Consider the following 25731-nt stretch of genomic DNA (forward strand, 5'->3'; position numbering starts at 1 on the left):
TCAGATGACATTAGCAGATAGTGACGTCAGCAAACATTAATTTATATTTTCTTCTTAAACTCGAATTATATAATTAAAATCATTGAATTATCTATTTAAAATAGAATATTTGCTTTATTTTGGTATATTTTTATAATTAATATTCCTTATTTGGTTGATTGTAATATTAAAATAGCAATAATAATGTCAAAGTAGGCCTAGTGTTGAATGACACTAATTGATATTTTCTTCTTAAACTCGAATTATATAATTAAAATCATTGAATTATCTATTTAAAATAGAATATTCGCATGATTTTTATATAATTTTATAATTAATATTCCTTATTTAATTGATTTTAATATTAAAATAGCAATAATAATCAGCAAACACTAATTGATATTTTCTAATAATCAGCAAACACTAATTGATATTTTCTTCTTAAACTCGAATTATATAATTAAAATAGAATATTTGCATTATTTTGATATATTTTTATAATTAATATTCCTTTTTTGATTGATTGTGATATCAAAATAGCAATAATAATGTCAAAGTAATGTTGAATGTTTCACTACACGTCATTGAATTATCTTATTAAAATAGAATATTTTCATTATTTTTATATAATTTTATAATTAATACTCCTTATTTGATTGATTGTGATATCAAAATAGCAATAATAATGTCAAAGTAGTGTTGAATGACACATTGATATTTTCTTCTTAAACTCAAATTATATAATTAAAATAGAATATTTGTATGATTTTAATATATTTTTATAATTAATATTCCTTATTTGGTTGATTGTGATATCAAAATAGCAATAATAATGTCAAAGTAGGCCTAGTGTTGAATGACACTCATTGATATTTTCTTCTTAAACTCGAATTATATAATTAAAATCATTGAATTATCTATTTAAAATAGAATATTTGTATTATTTTGATATAATTTTATAATTAATATTCTTTTTTGGTTGATTGTGATATCAAAATAGCAATAATAATGTCAAAGTAGGCCTAGTGTTGAATGACATTAATTGATATTTTCTTCTTAAACTCGAATTATATAATTAAAATCATTGAATTATCTAATTAAAATAGAATATTTGCTTTATTTTAATATAATTTTATAATTAATATTCCTTATTTGGTTGATTGTGATATCAAAATAGCAATAATAATCAGCAAACATTAATTTATATTTTCTTCTTAAACTCGAATTATATAATTAAAATCATTGAATTATCTATTTAAAATAGAATATTCGCATGATTTTAATATAATTTTATAATTAATATTCCTTATTTGATTGATTGTGATATCAAAATAGCAATAATAATGTCAAAGTAGGCCTAGTGTTGAATGACACTAATTGATATGTTCTTCTTAAACTCGAATTATATAATTAAAATAGAAAGTTCGCATTATTTTAATATAATTTTATAATTAATATTCCTTATTTAATTGATTGTAATATTAAAATAGCAATAATAATGTCAAAGTAATGTTGAATGTTTCACTACACGTGCAAGTGTACGCTTGAACTCGAGTTATATAATTAAAATAGAATATTTGCATGATTTTGATATAATTTTATAATTGATACTCCTTATTTAATTGATTGTAATATTAAAATAGCAATAATAATGTCAAAGTAGGCCTAGTGTTGAATGACACTAATTGATATTTTCTTCATAACTCGAATTATCTAATGAAAATAGAAAGTTCGCATTATTTTTATATGATTTTATAATTAATATTCCTTATTTAATTGATTGTAATATTAAAATAGCAATAATAATGTCAAAGTAGTGTTGAATGACATTAATTGATATTTTCTTCTTAAACTCGAATTATATAATTAAAATAGAATATTTTCATTCTTTTAATATAATTTTATATTTAATATTCCTTATTTAATTGATTGTAATATTAAAATAGCAATAATAATGTCAAAGTAATGTTGAATGTTTCACTACACGTGCAAGTGTACGCTTAAAACGCTTGACCGGATGAGCAAAAGCCAAAATGCTAATACCGTTGCTGTTTATCCCACGTTTTAATTTTTATATATTATATTTCCCCTATGATATTCACATTGTTTTATTAATCTCCACAATTAAATGGCTTTTATAACTATAATTATATATCTCTTAGATAAAAGAGATGAAGAGCATTGGTTAAAAATGCTTAGCTTAAATTTTGGAAAATTCTTTTTGGTATTATTCACTTCGGTGTTGCAGAGACATCGTTTTTTTGTAAAAATCATATTTACTCTACTCCATTCTACCTGCATTACTATCTAAATGTCATTAATATATCGTATATATCTTTTTATCATTTCCAACGTCATTAATATAATTTTTGTCGATTTTTCTTATTTTATCGAACTCGGTATATCTACAGTATAGGTCTATGGTTATTTTATTAACGGTATTGCTTTTTAACATGAAAAGTCGTAATAAATGTATATACATTATGGAAAAGCAATTAAATTTACACTAATTTGGTTTAACTTCCATCTTTTGACGGTATTGAAGCAGGCATTGAGTACCGGAGCATGTATATCTACAGTATAGGTCTATGCTTAATTTATAAACGGTATTGCTTTTTAACATGAAAAGTCGTAATAAATATATATACATTATAGAAAAGCAATTAAATTTACATGATTTTGGTTTAACTTCCATCTTTTGACGGTATTGAAGCAACCATTGAGTACCGGAGCATGTATTGCACCAAGCACAGTGACGTAACTTGCTTGCTTTAGATACTTTAATGGCTGCTTTCCTGGTCCTATCATTTTAGACTAGAATGCACTCAATAATAGTTTAGGCAAAATGAAGAAATTTATAATAGAACATTAGGCCTATTATGATACAGCCGTGTTAAAAAATGGCCTCTTGCTAAGTAGGCTCTGTTTCAAACACTTGGCTAATGCAAGATGATTGAATTTACGGAGACAGGATTTGAATTGTTATAAGTGCTATATAATAGAATTTTTTATCGTTTACAATAAATAACCAGTTATAATGATAATAATAATAATAATAATAATAAAAACGCCAGAGATGTTAATGATGTTAGAATGAACTCAAGACAGCGCCATTTGCATTCAATAAATCGTTTTTATTTTTTTTTTTTTTAATGAAGCCGGACTATTTGCAGACTTTATTATAAGTATCATGGTATTTCCCACTTTTTTTTTTTTTTTGGAAAAAAACGACTTAGTCTAGCAACTACCCCTTGACTGTACAATGCAATTGTAGCAAAATTCTTTGTTTTTATATATATCTTTAAGATTAACTTCGAATCTATAAAATATGACTTCCTTAAGAACAATTTCAAGACATAAATGCATATATACTACAGCAGTTACTCCTAAAATAGGATTTCTTTATTTTTTTATATATATCTTTAAGATTAACTTCGATTCTATAAAATATGACTTCCTTAAGAACAATTTTAAGACATATAAATGCATATATACTACAGCAGTTACTCCCAAAATAGGATTTTCCGAGAATTAAAAAAGAAAAAGTGTCTTAATTTTTGGTTCCTAACTGCTAAACTCTGCCTTGACTTCCACAGACACCTGTGGTTTTGCATAAAACATGTTAATGGCTTTTATTTTCCTTTCTTTTTTTTTGGCATATTTCATCTCCCCATTAGCCTATATGTCTATGATAAAATACCAACATGAATTGTTCACATTCATTCACTATCCATATTAATTATTGATCAATAATATCTCAATATTCCATTCAGTGGCATGGCCTTCCTTATGCTAAAATCTAATTTTAACTTTATCTTGATAGTTTTCTTAAATTTAGCTTTACTGGTCTATATTATTATTATTATAATTATTATTGTTGTTATTATTATTACTACAAGCTAAGCTATAACCATCGTTGGAAAAGCAGGATGCTATAAGCCCAAGGAATCCAACAGGAAATAATATTCCAGTGAGGAAAGTAAACAAGGAAATAAATAAACTAAAAGATAAGTAATAAACAATCAAAATAAAATATCTTAACAACAGTAACACCATTAAATTAGATCTCCCATATAAACTAAAAATATTAAAAAAATATGAAGAAAAAATAAGATAGAATAGTGCCCGAGTGTACCCTCAAACAAGAGAACTCTAATCAAAGACAGTGGAGGGAATGGTACGGAGGCTATGGCACTACCCAAGACTAGAGAACAAAGGTTTGATTTTAGAGTCCTTGGGAAGAGCTGCTCTCCATAGCTAATGTCTCATACAAATTTGATTTATTTACTTTATTTTTTCATCTAATAAACTGTCATTTGCCTTCTTCAGGAGTCAATGCACCCTCGTATCAGCATAATTTTCAACATTATGAACTTACCTTTTCTATAATCTGTGCATTACTCAACCTCCTTACCTGTTATTTGCAAATTTTTAAAGTAAATAAAAGTTTGAGCCATTTAATTCCAATATTTAATTTGCTACCATTTAGCATTTAAAAATTCTTTCCTAACTATAAAAAAATGAGACCTTTGTATGATCCAGAATATTATTATTATTATTATTATTATTATCACAAGCTAAACTAAATAATCACCTCCTCCTTAGACTAAATCGTGTTGACCCGAGAATCCTTTAAGATGGCTTCAAACTGTTGGAACCTAGATATACGTCTACCTTTAGGGTCCAGAACCTTTAGGTATGCAGCCTGAGACTATATAATAAGCTCCCAGGAAACATTCAAATGATTGAAGACATTAAGGCTTTCAAGAGGATACTGAAGACTTTCTTATTCCACGAGTCTTTTGACAGTGACGATTTAACAGTAAATGAACAATATGCGATATGAAATGTTAACCCTTTTACCCCCAAAGGACACACTGGTACGTTTCACAAAAGCCATCCCTTTACCCCCATGGGCGTACCGGTACGTCCTTGCAAAAAAATGCTATAAAAGTTTTTTTTTCATATTTTTGATAATTTTTTGAGAAAATTCAGGCATTTTCCAAGAGAATGAGACCAACCTGACCTCTCTATGACAAAAATTAAGGCTGTTAGAGCAATTTTAAAAAAATATACTGCAAAATGTGCTGGGAAAAAAATAACCCCTTGGGGTTTAAGGGTTGGAAATTTCCAAATAGCCTGGGGGTAAAAGGGTTAAACACTCTGAACGAACAAGGTAAAACGACAGTAGAGGTCCTGTAGAGAGTGGGGTTCCCCCTGCTGTATGGGACAGGAAAAGCAGCCATCAAAGTTAGTAAATATGCAAGTTAATTAAACAACAAAAAGAATTAAAATATTTATTAATATGGCCTGACAAGACATCAGATTATAAAAATTTCATAATCCTATATGCATGAAGTGATATGAAAAAAATGGATTGAAATATTTGGTATAAATTCTAATCATGCATTGGATTATTTTAACAAGAGAAATATGAAGTTTTTTTTAATAGGTCACTTTTATTATTATTGCCAGGATGAAAAATCATTATGTTGCATAAATGTTGAACTAGAATGTATGAAAAAATACAATATTTTCAATATATACAAATGACTGTATTTTATCACTAGGCTATTCCTCTCTTCCAAGAAAGACCAGACTTAAAATTTAAACTTCTGTTTATATTATACAGTACAGTAACTATATTATATTATATATCTGTACACTAGAATTGATTACAGGCACAAGAGAATACAAGGAGAAACTGAAATTCAATAAAATCATAACATGAAAATATAAGCAGAACATTTGAAGCATACACATTCATTCTGGTATACATTTTCATTTACTATTCACTATGCTGCATTTCTATAAAATATAACAATAGGACGAAGTGGTATCAGCTATACCATCGCTGTTATGCTATTAGGAGGCGATACTCAAAGGTTAAATTCTCCTCGCTCCAGCTACTTAACCTAATACTGGACATTGTTAAGTCACCCCAAATAAAAATCAAACTAAGAAGAGTTCATAGCTTACGGACATCCCGAGTCACTCGTTCACAGCCAACGCAATTTCCCCTTCACGGCCTCTTTGCTATCCTCGAGAACCCAGCAGAGTTATTGAACGACGTAGCACCGGCAGCAGACTTGGTCGAAGGAACGGAAATCTTGGAAGCAGTCCTTGGGAGTTTGCTAGGTAGTTTTGAGGGAAGTTTGGAAGCACAATTACTCTGACTTCTCACAAGACCCTTAATTGGGTTTCCTGAATTCGATCGAGGTCCCAAGGGCAACTTGGAAGATTCCTGAGGCTGCAGAGATACGCGCGTCGGCGGCTGCAATCTCGAGGAGCTTCTGGTTTTCGCGGAATCGAGAGTGTTCTCTTTACCTTTCGAACTGGGAGGAGGCATTATTCCACTAGGTTTCACTGGGGTGGTTTTGACATTCTGTCTGGCTAGGGAAGAAGACCTTGTCAGAGTTCCTTTAAGTGGTACTTCTGCCTCCTTGTTTACAACATTTTTTGATCTAAGAACAGAACTTCCGATAGTGGAAGACCTCTTCCGAGCAATCTCTGCAGGTTTCTTCATTTGGCCATTTGAGGGCGCTAAGCTTATACGCTGGGAAGGCAACATTGCCCCAAGCTTTTGATTTTTGTTAGCAATTAAAGCCTTAGGTGGAGAGCTTGACTTACTATTTGGCTCTCTTACCTGCATGTTCTCCTTGTTTGCACTGATCTTCTTTTTGGCAGATGAAGCCTTGTTTTCTGTAGGGATGTTAGGTTTCTCGAGATTAGATCGTCTCAGGCCGTTATTTACCTTTGATACTGGTCCCGACTTCTTTATAAGCCCTTTGTCTTTAATCACAACCTTATTGGAAACAACCTGATTCAATCTCCTCTCTTTTGGCTGATCAATTACTCTAGTTTCATTTGGCTGATCAATTACTCTAGTTTCATTGATGACCGAGAGATCTTTTTTATCACCGTCAGCTACTTTGTCTTTTCCGACACTTTCGTGTGGATCCGCCAAAGGGATTACGCGAGTCTCATTGTGTGGCAGTTCTGTCGTCAATTCTATTTCTTTTGGTTGTGACTGAATGTCACTTATAACATTGCTTGCAGTGTCAGTTACATTCTCTTGTTCTTTTTCTACTTCATTTGGAAGAGGAGGTTGTAATTCGGTTGTTCCTTGTATGTCATCACCTTTAACTTCCTCCACTTCTGAAACTTCCTTCTGTTTGGGTAAAATCCTTGTTGTATCCTTATCTACATCTTCACTTTCTTCAGACAGTTTCATATGTACATTTTTGGCACAATGTTGAGATTTCGGTTCACCTACACATTCATCATTTTCTCGATCTTCAGATTTCTGCATTTCCTCGCTCTTTCTGACATTGGACGAGACCTGCGCAGCTTCATCCTCCGTGCGGCGAGATGAACGATTTTCCTCTGAATTCACCTGATTTTTATCTTCCTCTCCAAAACTCTGTGGAAGATTATCAATGCACAGATTTTCATTCATGCATTCTACCGAGTTTTCTACTCCTTCCAATACCTCCGAGAACTCTTTCAACTTATCTGCATCCAACGGGGTCTGGGCAATGTCGGCATCGACATTTTCGGGGACTTTAGCATTCCCACGTTTCGGAACATTGCCTTCACTTGAATCTGCAGTAGAAGGAAGGCATATATCCTCCTGCATATGTTTTTTAACTGGAGCTTCTGACATCATCAAAGACTTCTTAGCTGAAGTATCCACGGTTTCTAGGCCGCTTTTGGATGACCCTTTCAAATTCTCCAGGGATGGATTATCTGTAAAGGAGGAAAATTTATAAGGGCCCTATTCATAACCGAAAAATTCACTATACGCTTCACTTCCTGCTTAGTACAGCAGGGAACAGACTGGTGGAAATATACAGCCATTTAAACCCAGTTGTTTATTTCTCAGCCAACTACAGTACCTTTTGTGCATCTGCAACTAATTTCAAATTTGATAAATTACCCATGAATTTACATAACACCTCAATATCTAAAGTAAGTATGGGTGAAAATACCTACTAGAAAAAAGCAGCTAATTTTCCACTACAAGCCCATGAATTCTGATTAATAAATAAAAATATTTCATAAATTTAAAGACTCAAATCGAAAATCTACTGAAAAAGAAATCATGAAGCTGATCAACACTGTTCCTTTTTCTCTAAAAGTACCAATATCGTCTAACCACTCTTATATTTCTCAACATAATTGAATCAGTAATCTACAATGTAGATGATAATAATGTATCAAAGAGACACAAAACAGATAAAACAAAGAGCTGACCCACCTTGACTCTGCTGCTCGGGTATCGAAGAAGTGGTGCTGACTATGAAACGAGACCTTGAGGGCGGAGCTGCGATAGGCGTGGGGGCCGGACCGTCAATCCCCAAGGCATCTGAAAACGGACCTATCTTCGTCGCCGGCGTACTCGTAATCCTTGGGCACATGCTGGCACAATCTGGCCTGGAATAAGTAATTTGTTTTATTAAACTATTCAAAAGTTCAAACTCGCGGCAAACGTTTTTATGTTGAACAGGCTTGCATAAGTCCTTTTATAGTTTATAAATCAAATATCTGTTTTAATGTTAATGTTTTTAAAATATTTTATTTTAATTTTCATTACTTCTTATATCGTTTATTAATTTCCTTATTTCCTTTCCTCACTAGGCTATTTTGCCCTGTTGGAGCCCTTAGGCTTATAGCCTCTTGCTTTTCCAACTAGGGTTGTAGCTTAGCTAATGATAATAATATTAAAAAAAAAAAAATTCTGATGTACACTGGACTTGACTGAAGCACTTGTAAACCTTTACGAAGCAGCAGACGTAAGGGACATGACAATGTTCTACAGCAAAAGCAAACCATATACTATAATATGATCAGAGACAAAAGACTACTCTCCTCCCAAGCTATGGCTGCTCTTTCAAACTTCCTTCTCCAGCTCAAAGGGACTGAGGTTTTGAACGCTAACAAAAATATTTTGGAGACGCGGGTGGGGCTTGAACGTCAGACTCACGAATCGTGAGCCGAGGAGGACGTTATTAACTAGAATGCCACAACCTATGCAAAATGGTCGGAAAGCAATAGTTTCAAGTAGAAATTCAGCAATAGAAGGTGAAAGAAAGCAAAAGATCCTGAATATTAGATGGTGACAATACACACAAGAAGTTTTATAGAAATAATTGCTAACCGTTTTGAAAATGGTGAAATTCCTCAATTTCATACACCAGCAACCATGTATTTAACGAGACCCTTCGTCACCAAATTAACTTGAGGAATTAATCGCAGTTGAACTCTAATAACTGAAAAGCAAATGAAAATGAACCATACCTGTTAACATCTGGTGTCGAAGTCATAATACCTCTGGATGGTATAAGGTCCGGAGTGGATGGCCTTTCATTTTCTGTTAAGATAGTTAAGAATAACAACATTAAAAGATGCATTTTTCAGGTGCATTCAACCTCCACTCTACATTATTTTTCTGCATTATGCTTTCAAGCCATTTTATGTCTTCATACTTAAGGGGTTTAATTCATTCATGTTTTCTCAGGATATTAAGTGTCTAGAAAATTCCAAGTATGTCCAAACTGTTAAAAGGAGTTGGGGACATCTTAAAAGATAGGCATACAGACCGTACAGTCAGACACAGGAATTCCTGATACACCCCGCTCTAAGGAAGAGCACCCTGTTACACCATCACTGAGCGGAAAGTTCCTGCGTGTAGCCCTGCCGACAACTTATGTCACCTCTCCCTACACGATCTGTTTAGTTACTCGATGTGCAGTATGGGCGTGACAGGATGGTGACAGGGTGTACTAAGAATTCCTATGTCCAGCTGTACATACTACCAAGCAGTCTCAATTCTTATCCCATTGAATAATTTTTCTACCAGCAATTACCCTAAATTTTAACCAAAAACTGCTTTAAAACCAAGATGAAAGAGGCTGAACTAAAAACTACATTGCATATTGAAATGACTACTTCCAAATTTAGTGTAGAATAATAATATACAGTACTGAAAACCTACTTACCAATACTACTACAAGAACCAAAAGAAGGGAGCTGAGGCCTTCCAGTTCCTTTATAAAGGGCTTTGTTTTCAATTTCTTCTGGGGTGTTGCTGATGTTGTCTAAAGCTCTAATTCCATCCAGTCCATCTGGAAAAAAAAGTGACTAGGAAATATTCTTCTTGATTTATAAAAGTAGAAATATTGGTATTTTGATTATAAAAATAATCACTGCTTTTATAACATTAAACTAATGTCTATAATACTGTAAAAAGTAGAAAAGTTTAGATTCTTATTGAATTATTCAAAAACTACAACGAATATGAAGCTTTCAACTATCATTCACCTGTAAAGAAACTATCTTGAAAAAATAAACTTTGCTCGATAGCTCATTGTAGCTTCAAGACACTGATGTCCTTCACTATGCCGACAGTGTGTATAAAGAACGCACGTAAAATTCCAACTCGATTCTATTTCATATTCAAAGCTTTAAATGCCCGTAACAACATACAATTCTATTCTTTATAGATGCCCAGAGCAGAAACATAACCACATTTTGAAGCCTGATCTATAACATCTCATTGGTTAGTCTACAAGTATTTTCTTTGATTAGATGCCATCTTATCTCCTTGTTTCCTTTACTTACTGGGATATTTTTCCCTGTTGGAGCCTTTGGGCTTATAGCATCCTCCTTTTCGAACTAGGGTCGTAGCTTAGCTTCTAATAATAATAACATTAGCTTTTAAGTTAAGTAAAGTTCCTTAAAACGTCTTAAAACTTTGAAATCTTATTTTCATATCAAATTAGTAGTTGTTAAGTTAATTAAAGTTCCTTAAAACTTTGTAAAACTTTGAAATCTTATTTTCATATCAAATTAGTAGTTGTTAAGTTAATTAAAGTTCCTTAAAACTTTGTAAAACTTTGAAAACTTATTTTCATATCAAATTAGTAGTTGTTAAGTTAATTAAAGTTCCTTAAAACTTCGTAAAACATGAAATCTTATTTTCATATTCATCCCAGATTAAATAAGCCTAATAGTCATCTGAAAAGTAAATTACGTCTTACATCTCCACGCCACCTTTGTAAGCAAACCTTTCCAGTTATCTGAAAAGGAACTTAGGTCTCACATTTCCACGCCACCTTTGTAAGCAAACCTTTCCAGTCTTAATCTTAAAGGGTGACTAACCTGTTTGATAGTTACATCACCATAACTCTCCCGTACAGTAATCCTTACCTGGGGTGTCCTTCTGGGGCTTATCGTCAGAGGTGTCCACAGACACGCCCGCCAAGGGTAAGGCTCTCATGGGACCATTTTTCACACGGCCCGGTCCTCCTTGGAATCGCCGAAGCTTGTTCGTCACAGACTGCTCGTTAACACATCCACCCTTCAGCCCTGATTAGACCATAAATGAAATATATCAGAACTTACATATCACACCGAGAGAAAAAAACACACGTTTTAATAGATAGAATACTACTTTCCACACAGAAAAATCATGTGTTAACCCTTTTACCCCCAGGTTCTTTGGAAATTTCCAACCCTTAACCCCCAGGGGTTATTTTTTCCCTGCACATTTTGCAGTATATATTTTTTAAATTGCTCTAACAGCCTTAATTTTTGTCATAGAGAGGTCAGGTTGGTCTGATTCTCTTGGAAAATGCCTGAATTTTTTCAAAAAATTATCAAAAATATGAAAAAAAAATATTTTTATAGCATTTTTTTGCAAGGACGTTCCGGTACGTCCATGGGGGTAAAGGGATGGGTTTTGTGAAACGTACCAGTACGTCCATGGGGGTAAAGGGATGGGTTTTGTGAAACGTACCAGTACGTCCTTTGGGGGTAAAAGGGTTATATATAAATGATTAAGGTTTGAAAGTAATTTGCCATTGAAAACATTTCCTGTTCTTTTAAAAATCATGTTCATTATTCCTTCTATAAAGGTATCCTCACTTTAAATAGGAGTGAAAAGATCTACATAAATCATCTGGTTCATCGATTTTGACCTATCGTTTTACGGTATGGGAAGTAGATAAAAGTTCTGCTAATAATACATACATATACCAAGGCACTTCCCCAAATTTTGGTGGGTAACCGACATCAACAAATGAAACAAAAACAAAAAAGGGGACCTCTACTCTCTACTAATAGCCACTTTATCACTATTGAGAGATTTTGAAGAAGGTTGAATCTATTTCTGGGCGAGGAACCTATGTCGCCCGGTGAAGGAACGTGGTAGAGGGCAGTAGTCGGATGTAGAAAGGCACCTCGTAGTATCAGGGGATGTTGAGGAAGGAGAGGACTAATTGGTAAGGGACCTCTGGTAGTGGTTCTAACACGCCCCAGTTACTATACCGACGCTCAATTAGAGTGAGCGAGCTGGGTTTATTCCTGGCATTCCATGCAACTTTTTTCCCTGGTATATTTAGCAGTTTTATAAAAGTTTTATAATGGTGGATAATGTGGGAGGATGGGCTGTGGCACCCTAGCAGTACCAGCTGAACTCGGTTGAGTCCCTTGTTAGGCTGGGAGGAACGTAGAGAGTAGAGGTCCCCTTTTTTGTTTTTGTTTCATTTGTTGATGTCGGTTACCCCCCAAAATTGGGGGAAGTGCCTTGGTGTATGTATGTATATTTAGCAGTATTTATGCCTTAGAAATGGTGCTATAAGGAGGATTTCACGGAGCGACACAGGTCGAGCCCAGAAAATGTTATTTTAAAAAACAAAAATTATATTTACTGAAAGAACCGAGACGATAAAAATTGAAATACCATAAATATGTTAAACGGGCTAATTCCCGCTTGATGTCCACCTAAAATAAACAAGTTGCGAATTCACCAAATCTTCCATTCAAATGAAATAGAAATGTAACTAAGTACTTACTAGCATGTTAGCTGCACTCTGAAAACTAGTAAATAGTAGTACTGTACCTGGCATTGGTGCACACAGGTTTGGAGGCTGAGTGGAGATGTTATCTTGTTTACTGTCTGCTACAGTTTGAGCATTTTTTCTTACACCTAGAGACATTCTGTGTATGAATGATTGGGCTGGATCTTTGGTCACCTGTAAAAGTAAGGATACGAATATTAATTGTTTGTCAATAAAGTTAACCATATTGAAGGGAGATTAAAATTAATAATTCTGACATAGAATATATAAATTCTTTATTCTATCAAGAAACCACTGTGAAAAGTTTAAAATTTTTGCAATTGTATAATTCACATACATAAAACTAATCAATGTAATTTACTGGCTAAGTAGAAATAAAATCTCACGGCCAGTTCAGGTCAAGAGTACAGGATAGAGTAGAGAGATCGAAAGAGAATTTCAATATTTGTAATTATAGAGGAGTGGAAATTCTGAGTTGAAAGGATACTATACAACTGAAGACATTCAGAAATGCACAGTGTACTTCACTGCAAGAAAAAAGTGGCATAAAAACTTACCGTATTTTTACCAGGCAAATCTTGAATACCACTGCATTTTGGGGTGGACACGGCATCCGGTTTGATCTTTGTGGATTTCATTGGAGTTGAATCGAGGATCATCTTGAAAACCTCTCCCTCGGCATCCATGAGATTGACGGTTTCGTTTAGCGAGGCAATGTGGTACTCCCCTCTTTCAAAGGTGACGTTCAATTTCTCGCACTTCTTATCATTGTTGTCTTCTCCTTCAGTTGCCGCTTTTAATTCCAGATCAAAAGTTGTATTTGCGGCCTTTGGCTGTTGGGAGTCGAAAGTGAGATTCGCTTTCTCTACTGCTTTGGCACAAAACGTTTCATTTTGGGCTTCGCTCGTTTTCCCGAATGTTGTATTCACTGCCTGAATATCCACTTTCTCCTTTTTAAAAGGTTCCTTACTATCTCCAGCGGCGTTGAAAGTGTCGTTCAGCGGCTTCGCCAAACTCTTTACCCTCTTGCTGTCGGCCCCAACTACTAAGTTCACCAGGGAACCAAAGGATTTGTCTAGTGCAAATACATCTTGGGGTAAATCACCGAGAGACCTGGATCTATTGGCGACGCTGTGTGTTTCATTCAACAGGCGTTCAAGTCCCTCCGATTCCAACTTGCTGATGATGTGTCCTCTGCAACTAATTTGTTTCTCCTCTTTCTGAAGATCAAATAAATTTATTAAACAACTATTCTTAAGACTTGCAAAGTTTTGGCATAAAATTAAAAGGAGGAGGATTTAAGACAAGATCAAATAATGTTTGGAGAATCAAACAGAAGCTTATCATAAGAACCCAAGACTATAGTGACTTTCAATAACTTTGCCCCGAGCACACGAGATACCTACTCCGGTTGCGCAAATCTTTTACCCCAAAGAAACACGTGGCTGTTTGTTAAACAGTGTGTAGGCAATATGAAAGAGTGTATTGACAGGCTACTACACATCTTTTTTTAGAAGGTTCTGTATGATAACTTTCAAAGGCCCATTCCGTCTAACAAGTTCACAACTGAAAATAGTCTAAAACATCTCCTGTGTTTGGATATTCTCTTAAGAATTTTTCATAATAAATCTCTAAATATTAAATCAATTAATAAACAAGAAGGGTTATAATACTGAGGTACTAATTGATCAGCATCAAGTAATACACTCCCAAAGCTATACAAAGCAATCACCTTCTCGAGATCCGGCAGTGGAGCAGCCAATGGGAAATCGTCATCTTCCTCAAGAATCTGTGATTTTGCCATACGGAAAGAGGACATCAAGCTGTCGTTAAGTTCTTCTATATCTGAAACAAATGATGCACAACTGTAAACATACATACATACATATACCAAGGCACTTCCCCCAATTTTGGGGGGTAGCCGACATCAACAAAGAAACAAAAACAAAAAGGGGACCTCTACTCTCTACGTTCCTCCCAGCCTAACAAGGGACTCAACCGAGTTCAGCTGGTACTGCTAGGGTGTCACAGCCCACCCTCCCACATTATCCACCACAGATGAAGCTTCATAATGCTGAATCCCCTACTAATATAAAACTTTCTTTAACCCTTTTACCCCCAGGCTATTTGGAACTTTCCAACCCTTAACCCCCAGGGGTTACTTTTTTCAAGCACATTTTGCAGTATATTTTTTTTAAATTGCTATAACAGGCTTTATTTTTTGTCATAGAGAGGTCAGGTTGGTCTCATTCTCTTGGAAAATGCCTGAAGTTTCTCAAAAAATTATCAAAAATATGCAAAAACAAATGTAAATAGCATTTTTCTGCAAGGACGTACCGGTACGTCCATGGGGGTAAAGAGATGAGTTTTTAAACGTACCAGTACGTCCTTTGCGGGTAAAAGGGTTAAAGAAGTACAGTAGTTCATAAACAAAATGTCTCAAAGGGCTACTGGAATTCCATAAACAGAAAATGATGAAAAAGTTTGAGAAAAGATAAAAAATACCTGTAAGATTACAAATACAGGTACAGTAAAACATACTAATTAAAATAGAGAAGATTATCAAAGTCTGAACATTTAATTGCCCTAACTAATGCCGGTGGATGATAAACTACGGCCGTAAGAGTAGACATCTAGGCAAGTGACTAACACTTAACTAACAGGACACAGAATGACCTATGAAATTTATAACTTCTTGTTAGAGGGGTAAATTATACCCCTCTAACAAGAAGTTATAAATATTGTCTGAATCTAAAAGGGCTAATGAAAAATAAAATGAGTTTATTAGACCGCTATTTGCAAACGAAAACTTTTCAACTTACTCAACACGTTGCAAGCACCTCCGAGGGTCATTCGATTGCTGGGCGATAACGGGGGGAGGGTTTCCTCTGCCTCGGGACTGGGTGCGGATTTGACAACCGAAGGCTTTAGGTGTTCGCAGAGCTTCTTAATTCTTTCCTCAATATCTACACCAGATCCATCCTTAAACGGTACCCACATAATACATATATCAACATCACTGTTATTAAAAGTCATGCAGAAATTCTAAATGGTTAAAGCAAAATAATACTAGTAACTGAACTCCCATATGGAAAGCGTTCAAGTGTACAAAGACACAAAAGAGAGTATATGATGACACATGAATACTTTATAAACAATATTAACATGACAATGATTACTGACAAACTGTAGAGTTGTATTAGCAGACAGAAACTCCCTTTGAATTACCACTTACAAACTTCGACTGACTTACCCTTGAATTATTCATACATACTTCTGGCATACCATCAACGGGCTTTTTGATGGGTGACGCCATCATCGATGAAGACAATAAGTTATCGCTGATTTCATCCAGATCTGTCATAAACAAAAAATTCAAGTCGAATCAGCCGTGTATGCAAAATTTGTTTTCCGTCTTTCCATAAGTTAGTTATTTTAAAAATATCTTCAATTTAAATTCTCACTTTGAGCTTTACTGCCTATGACCATGTCTTAGAAGTCCGACAAAACTACTGCGCTAAGGATTTCTCTTTCCAACGAATCATGCAATTATTCCATAAATATGGAGCCACAAAAAAAGCTGAAACACACGTAAGTATTATAAAAAAGACGCTAATAAATAAATGGTATACACAACGGAATAATGGATCTGAATGTTATAAAATAGATCAAACTTATACAGTAGTTAGATAGTGTATTTTTCACGCCATTAAGAATACCCAACGATGGTAGTCTTATCATTGAAATGTCATACTCAGACGAAGCACTCTCAAAATGCAGAGCCAAACTTCCCAAGTCCCTTTATCTGTGATAATCCTGTCTTTAGTCCACAACATATGTCAACAATAGGGGCACTCAGTAAAGCGCAGACCTCCGCTACGGCAGCTTACATCTCGACCTTGACCTTAAAATGTATTAATTGGCGTGGATTTCCACACACAAATATGAACTAAGTTTGAAGTATCTGTGATAACGATGTCCAAACTTATGGCTGATTACGTGAATTGGACATTTTGCTTGACTGAGACCTTTCACAATTTAATCATTTCCAGCTTTTTACATAACAGTTAATTCCTGCAAAGTGTCACTACTCTATGATTAAAACTGTGGCCAGGAACCTGTTCACAAACACACTCACAAATGGGCAAAAACATAACCTCCTTCCAACTTCGTTCTGTAGGTAATTATTGAAAACAAATCCTAAAAGGAACTTTAAAAAATTCAAATGTTCTCATCATTGAAATTTCGAGGAGTTGCAACACACGATACTGCTGTAATCAAGATGTAATACATTATCCTAAACCCTACGGGTCATCCCTCTGATATCTAACAATGCTATCTTATCTTTGTTGATATTATCCACTAAAGATATTTTCTATTTCCTGGAAAAGAGACAACCCACAGGAAAAAATTCATAATCTCAAAATCCAGCTTAAAATAAACGTATATATGGAGTGACAGATAATTTCTAGTCATTTCCTAAATATTGCAATCATCAGCAATAAAGAAAAGCCTCGGAGAACCTACTCAAGAAACTCAATGACGGATGCTCAGAGGATGATATGGGCGAGGATGTCATGTTGGCGGATTTCTCCTTCGGGCTTATCCTCTCGAGGGCCCCTTCACTTCCGGCAGACGACCCACCTCCGGCAGCGGGTTGCGAAACTTGTAACCCATTCTGGAGAAGATGAAAAAGTTAACAGTCTTGATATTTCATTGTTAAATCCTGCTTTTTCAACTAAGGTTGTAGCTGAGCTAGGAATCATAATAATAGTTCAAATACTCCCCATACACTTTAACCCTTTTACCCCCAAAGGACGTACTGGTACGTTTCACAAAAGCCATCCCTTTACCCCCATGGACGTACCGGTACGTCCTTGTGAAAAAATGCTATAATTTTTTTTTTCATATTTTTGATAATTTTTTGAGAAAATTCAGGCATTTTCCAAAAGAATGAGACCAACCTGACCTCTCTATGATGAAAATTAAGGCTGTTAGAGCAATTTGAAAAAAAAATACAGTATACTGCAAAATGTGCTGGGAAAAAAATAACCCCCTGGTGGTTAAGGGTTGGAAATTTCCAAATAGCCTAAGGGTAAAAGAGTTAAAAAAATCCCTTAAAGCAGGATACATTATTAGTCTAGAAATGTGACTCGAGTCTTGTGAAACTAATTTATAATAAGAAAAGAGACAAGATAGATCTATTTATTTCTTGACAATTAAAAAACAATAACCTCAATCTAAGAAAACTATACTGTTTAATCCTATTGGTGTGTACTGTAAAAACACAAAATTAAATCACAAAGCATCGTTCTCTATTACAATTCTGAGATTGAATATCTCTTGACTTCTTATCAATAATAATAAGAGAATAAACCTCCTTGCATATTCAACTTTACCTCATTCACCGACACAAGCCGAGCGAGCTTCGGTGGCAACGCGAAGCTGAGCGCCCAGATTTTCTGGGCCAAATCTTGTGGAGAAAAGCAGGAAAATTTCTTAGTTATATGACGTACAGTATCTATTTTCTAAATTGTATAACAATCAATCCTCATAACATTTCAATGTCTATTGCCTATAACTCTACATGATAATTTTTCAACATTTGGAATAATAAACCTTTAACTGTTATTCACAATAAACCTTTAACTGTTATTTATAATAAACCTTTAACTGTTATTCATAATAAACCTTTAACTGTTATGCATAATCAGTGGGTTCTTTATAAATGCACTAGGAATGGAAAAATGTCAGTGAACTGTTTGATAAGAACTGGCTTTTCTATTACAGAAATAAGAAAATAATAAGGAAATGGTTTGGTTTCTCTTAAACCATCTAACATCTAAAATCACACATTAAAATTCTTGATCAATCGAGGCCGTTTTGCTTACCGTTGGGCGTAGCAGGAACCTTGAATTTTGAATCATCGCTTCCACAAAATGTCGATTTCTCGCTTGCAATTGTACTCATCGTTCCTTCCTTGGATAATATATAGACGAGGAATAATACGTTAGTTTTGGACATGCGAGTCAACTTAGACAAGAAAATTATGCTGAAAGAATACAGGTACTCAATGGGTAAAAATACAAAATCTTAATTCAATGAGTAAATCAGTGTATCAAGGATAACCTTCGATCAAAGGGATTGACCGGTGATGAGGTGTGGGACAGAGGTAGATGGAGAAAGCTGACCAGAAACATCGACCCCACATAAAGGTGGGAGGAGATGCAGACAAAGAAGAAGAAGAAGAAGAAACTAACCCTGAGATATGAACGGTGCTTCACGGGACTCGGCGAACCAGTCGAGATCGAGACGAGATCCGCGCAGTCCGGGCCGCTCGAATTCAAAGCGGGAACGTCAATGTCGTCTAGTAGTTCATCTTTATTAGCATTGGGGACACAACTGCTACTCTCTTGATGAAGCAAAGTTGATGTTTTTGTAGGGGAAGAAAATGTAAATTGAATATCAATAAAATAAAATATTACAGACTTTTACATCTACATTTAAGTCTGCCAGCTAATCACTATATTTCTCTAAAGTAGTTTACACAAAATGCTTGGCTGCTTTTAGGTTTTATAAGGCTAAAAATAATTGTTTGAAAAAAAATAAGATGGTAAAAAATTGGTAGGACGAGACCAAATGACATTAAAATATCTTGATCCCATAAAAAATATATGTAAAACTATACATTCTGTAACTGATAAAGTACAAAACTAACTATACTCAATGCAGGAAGTAATAAACAATAAGGGAGGCACCTGGTTTTACACGGATTTCCCTACTACTGCCACGTCTCCACAGAACACGGGCATGTGATATAATAAAAAGAAACTGTTTGAAACAGGAACAAAAATTTAATAGAGCATAAAAACCTCATCCCAATAAGGTATATAGTATATGAACTTCCTAAAATCTTTAATGCTTTGAATTTTTTACTATAAAACTCTCATGAATTTCTATCAATCTATTATTAATACTGTACAATTGTTTAATTGGATCACAAAGTGACATTTCCAAACTCTTAAATAGCCTTGACTAAAGGCGTTGCTCTTAAATTAAAACCTACAAAAGCCTTCCAAGAAGTAGGTAAGCTCAAAAGACTAAAATCATTCAGGGACTGTACATGAAAATTATTAGTTGTAGTCAAAACGATGCTGCCAACCCCTTTAATGTGGTTTACAGTTTCCCGAACAGGCAAGTAGTGAAAGGTACCTGTTTACGGCAAAGATAAAATCTAAGTCAAGGTAATTCTCTCACCTATAAATATCCCCTAAAGACTCAAGCACAAACTCTTAAATAAGTAAATCAAAACTAAGTCGGCAGGTTCCTTACCAGGTGGTATAGAAGAACAAAGTTTTGAGTTGCCGCCACTTGCCACCCTCTTAACCGGAAGACGCAAACTACAATTCTGTGTTCCGTTCTGAAAAAGAATAGTGAATATTTGCATCATTTCCGAAATACTTCAGTAATTGCATAAACATATTAGATATTCACATCAATAACACTAATGTGCCAATGCTTAGTACACAAAATAAAACACCCCAAAATCAAACCATTGTTCTCTAGTCTTGGATAGTGCCTTGGCCTCTGTACCATGGTCTTCTAATACCTTGGGTTTAGAGTTCTCTTGCTTGAGGGAACACTCATGCACACTATTCTATGTTTCCCTTCCTCACTGGGATATTTTCCTTTTAAGAGCCCTTGCGGTTATAGCATCAGCATCCTGCTTTTCCAACTAGGGTCGTAGCTCAGCTAGTAAACACCGACCACAGCTTACTGCTGGACCTTCCCATAGCAAAGTGATTTTCCTTTGTCTACACATAATACAGTACATAGTCTGGAATAACCCACTATTCTTCCTCATCATAGTTTACTTCACAACCTTATTTAATTGATTTATGGACTTTATAATCAATGTGCAAGCACTGGGACTCTGAAGGAGATGCAGTTAAACATCAAACATACATTAAAAGAGGTTAAACAGCCACCTGGAAGATAGGAAGTACAAACTAAGGTAAAATATACTAAAAAGGAGTGAGCCACCAAGGACTGGAGACGATGAAAAGTCCCTCGAGTGGTGCATATAAATTGTTCACAATCATGTCGTGACGAGATACTAGAAACACAGCTACCAACATCCAATATGGCTGAAAGGGGTTAAGCTCAATGCTATTGTTTATAGCAATAGTAGTTCCACTCTCGTAGTTAAATTTAGGCGAACCTCTTAACCACCGAAATACTCTATGATGTTCTTCATTAGCGTATCAAAATCTACAACATACATGATACTGGAATACAATACTTAAAAGTAAAAACTTACCCAAAAACTTGAATGATGTTTTGGAGGACTACTCGGTGATCCAGTTGAGAGGGAGACGAGCTCGGCTGAGGACGACCCGCTGGGACTGAAGACAGGCATTTCGATGTCTTCTAGTAATTCTTCTTTTGGACTGCAGGGGCTGTTCGATTCGCTATCGCTGCTAAGTAAGCGTGCAAGTCCTGCAAGGAAGAAAGACCAATGTTAATTAATTACAATTTATAGTTATTTATTTCCTTTCCTCACTGAGCTATTTTTCCTGGTTGGGGTCCCTGGGCTTATAGCATCCTGTTTTTCCTAATAGGTTGTTGCTTAACTAGAAATGATAATAATGAAATTAATGTACTAACACAAAAATTTCTTTATATAGGTAACTAGACATAGATCTGAAGCACTTGTATTGTACAAGTATATTATACTTAGTTACAATTCTATAGAATCAGTGTAGTCAACTTACGATGAATATGACATTCTATATAATGTAATAATGTTATTTTTAAGACACTATGTAACTGGCTCACATTCACAGCCTATGGTAATCTAGGCACGGCATTCATATAAGCCGCAAGTTCCTTTACAGTCAATCCCTAAGGTTTACCATTGAAATAATTGCTATTTATCAACAATTACAAAAGGTGCCATGAAGATTGATGCCAACCTCGCACAATGACATTCGTTAATCCTCGCTCTGCAAGCATTTTCCTTCAATTTGATTGATTGATTGATTTAAAGTTTTCAGGCATCCTGACATCTAAGGTCATTGACGCCGGCCTTCAATTTGAAGTACTGTAATATTGTGCAGGTGAGTTGAAAAGCATACAGTCCTTACTAGACAATCAAGAATCTCCCCATTGCAGAGCTATAATTGAATATATACATATTACCACAACTTCTTCTTCCCCGTTATCCCTACATTGAGGTCGGCTGCCGGATGGGCCATCTCCAATGCCTTCAATCAAAGGCATCTTCTTCCACCAAACCTCTTCTCTCCATATCATCCTTCACCTTATCTCTCTAATTCTCTACCTCCCTCTTGATCTCCTCCCAAGTCCTTCTCACTCCCTCTCCATCATCCATCCATCCTTAACACATGCCCACACATAATATATTATAAAAATATATAAATCTAGTTTTAAGAATACATCAACGTCACTTACGAACGCTGTCGGATGCTGCACTCCTCTCAAGCTCCCTCAGTTTTGTAATGCTCCGGTTTAACTCGTCCTCCAAGCGGGAACCGAGTAATATTTCCTGTTCGGCTGTGGAAGACAACATGGAAAAGATCAATTATTATTAGAATAAATAAGATACTGCAAAGTTTAAAAAAAAAATTCTGTACTATAAGTGATGCATTGTTTCATATGAATAAACAATTACAAAATGAATATTAATCAGTTCAAAAAGCCAAAACAAAAATAAGAATCTATGAAAAAATAAACACATTTTACATTGCATAACATATTGATCCAAACCTCAATGTCAACTAAAGGGTTGGCCATTATTCCATAAGTTCTGAATCGTCTAAATTCCCTCTTAACCTATCTAAGATTAAGAATAAAAAAAACACACACACACAAGAATCTAATGACTAAAGCTAGCAAGTTTAAAGGTTACTCATTAATGGCAGAGGCAAGGGAGAGGACAATGCCCTGGAGACTGACAATATATACATATGATCAATGCCCAGGCAACTTCTCCACCAAGCTAGGACCAGATAGAGCCAGGCAAGGACTGCTAATGACTCAGCATGTAGAGATAGAAGCTCCAACAAACCAACCCTCGGACCTAGCTCACAACGATGGTGAGACTGTAGCCTACTAAAAACTATGAAGCTCGACCGGGTCTTGAACTCCTGTTCAACAGATTGTTAGGTGGCGAAGTTTCCAATGGGTTACCGCAACCATAAAGAGGCAAACTAAATGACTTTCCAAGATCTTCTGAGATTCAAGTAGCTTTTCAATACAACTGCCAAGTCTTGAAGGAGTTCTTTCAAGATATTTTTCATTCATATTTTTTCGTTTAACTTCATGACTCAAGTTTTAAAAAATCATTATAGATTGGTTTTTATTTGACCATGGCCAACTAAAGAAAAAATCTGAGCAAGCTAAAACCTTAAAGGTTCACATCACCGACGGAAGAAACTGAATGGATTAGGCAAACAGGAGAGCTTTAGAACAACAAAAATTATATAAGAGAAAATTCACGAAGGCCAATACTTTGACACAGAGCTAAAACTCTTGCTGCCTTACCCATTCAAGTGGAATACTGTATGCATTTTCAAATTGTATAAACACTAACGTAGGTGAAAATATTACAAAAAAATCTGAAATAATTTTAATCAAAATTAAAAAGTTCATTACCTCTCCTTCCACTTCCTCCTTGAGTATAAAAAACTTCATCCTCTAATTCTGCTGGGACATCAGCATCGTCCAAATAGGATGCCTGCCTGCAAGCAAAAGCCATTTCTCCTGCAATTTAAAGGGAACATATTAATCATTTAACTGTCAAAAAAAGTTGTAAAATAGTATACTACAAAGTTATTGATCCTTCGAACGGCATTGGACGTAATTTATGTCATATTTCTAATTCCTTGGGAGCCATATGATAATTGTCGTCCATCAATTACTCATTTTTCCTCGTTATTACTTACGTATACAATTCTTTTCTTAAACAAAATTTAATGCTATAAATCAACGGAAGAGGAATTTATTCTGCTACACGATAGCAAACGTTGTATAGTCCTATCTTGTATAGTATTTGTGCAAAGGTAAGTCGAGTAAGAAAGAAAAAAAGTCTGGGTCTGTGAGTAAAAGCCATTCTCCTGCAATTTAAAGGGAACACCAATCACTCATTGAATTGTGTGTGTGTGTGTATATATATATATATATATATATATATATATATATATATATATATATATATATATATATAAAGAGTATGCTACAAAGTTATTGATCCTTCGAACGTATTTTACATCTAACATTTCCAATTGCTTATCATCATAATAATTATTACTAGCTAAGCTACAACCCCAGGTTGAAAAAGCAGGATGTATAAGCCCAAGGGCTCCAACAGGGAAAAATAACCCAGCTAGGAAAGTAAACGTGTTAATAATTCAGTGCCATATGACGTAGTTTACATCCATTAATTACAGCTTTCACCCCTCGCTTTTATTTCTTACATATATATGAAAATCTCTATAGGGTATAGATAAAAGAACTTTGGCCACGAGCAAGTTTTGGTTTTTAAAAAAGTATGCTCGAATATGAAATTATAATTTTAACTTTAATCAATTAAATGATTTATATTAGAAAAGGGGGAGTATATATGATAGCGGCCACCTGTATGTATGTTGTCGGCTGACTATGAATACTGCAGTGTAAGGGGGTTGCAGGGGGGGGAGGGGGGTTAGCCTCACCATTAGGCAAGTATGTAAGGACACAGCTTGTAGGTTAGGTTAGAGGGGAAGTTTAGGTTAGTCAATGTCCGTTTTTTATGCACGCTGGAGGAACTGGCCGCTGATATACAAACGCTCCGTAGAAAAGATTTTTCATTTTCTTAAAAATGAATGAATGAATATGAGTCTTAAATCTGCTTATTATTTTCAACACTACCTGCATTCATAATAAATATATTTCTGGCAAAATATCCTGGATATCTATTTTACCAGGATCGGCAAAATAGCCTCTTCCTTTAGGTTTATTCATCCGCCCTTCGCATTATTGACACTGGGGTTATTAGAAGCCAACAAAAAGTTAAGCATGGATATTAATCATATAATAATGGTAAAAACACAAACATATAAGCGTATTGATAACTTTAAAATAAAATCTAAATATTTAAATAATAAACATGTCAATTTAGACTAAAATTAAGTAACCCTAACCTAACCAGCAATATGCAGCCTAACATGAAATCAAGAATAAGATAAGGCTAGGTCTGCATAAATTTCCGAGACGATCTATCTTTGTAGCCTAGGTGTGGCTACTGGGTACACTAAATAACTAAATGCCTTAAAATAATCTATTTACTGCTAGCCTATATCTAATTTAACATTGCACCCTACCTTAAGAATTGCATAATAACCAAATGGGAAATATATATAAGTTTAAAAAAGTTTAAATAAAAAACTAAACTTCGACCTACCACGGCCTGCCCCAAAGGTAGGCTACACATTATCACATCAATTGTAAAGGCCAAAGTAATTAAGATAATAAAATTTTATTTACCATTAAGATACTATCTTAAACTATTAATTCTAGTGACAAAAATTTAATTATATTTAGTATAATATAAGTTATTCACCATCGAAAAGTTCTAGCTTGGCCGAGCCTCGATATAAGGGCACGGTAGAGTCAACCGACTTCGCACTTATTTCCTCTTAAACTTAATAATTTGATTACTAAATTTCATATATATCTGAAAATACAATCCTCTTACCTATTCCTCTTTATCTAAATAGAAGAGGACAGCTTCTCTATCACGGGGACACAATCAAAACAAGATAACTATTGAGGAAAAGTCCGATTATTAAAACAAACGTCCCATTTCAAACGAACAACAACAACTGTC

At 34.7% G+C, this 25731-nt stretch overlaps 1 protein-coding gene across 1 annotated transcript; it reads right to left on the reverse strand.

Annotated features, from left to right (window-relative positions):
* Positions 1 to 5262: 5262 nt before the first annotated feature.
* LOC137638680 (microtubule-associated protein futsch-like) lies at positions 5263 to 25731 on the reverse strand. Its single transcript, XM_068370972.1, has 19 exons — positions 25600 to 25731; positions 23520 to 23627; positions 22317 to 22418; positions 21163 to 21341; positions 20175 to 20262; positions 19103 to 19254; positions 18734 to 18821; positions 18242 to 18315; positions 17370 to 17520; positions 16096 to 16199; positions 15665 to 15824; positions 14575 to 14687; positions 13400 to 14062; positions 12884 to 13016; positions 11191 to 11349; positions 9981 to 10106; positions 9280 to 9352; positions 8240 to 8415; positions 5263 to 7728 (listed from the first exon to the last, which is right to left on the reverse strand). The coding sequence occupies exons 2-19, from the start codon at positions 23620 to 23622 to the stop codon at positions 6002 to 6004; spliced, it is 4371 nt and encodes a 1456-aa protein (XP_068227073.1). The 5' UTR covers positions 23623 to 23627; positions 25600 to 25731; the 3' UTR covers positions 5263 to 6001.

This window comes from Palaemon carinicauda, chromosome 3 (assembly GCF_036898095.1).
Source record: "Palaemon carinicauda isolate YSFRI2023 chromosome 3, ASM3689809v2, whole genome shotgun sequence".
In the NCBI taxonomy this organism is placed as follows: domain Eukaryota; kingdom Metazoa; phylum Arthropoda; class Malacostraca; order Decapoda; family Palaemonidae; genus Palaemon; species Palaemon carinicauda.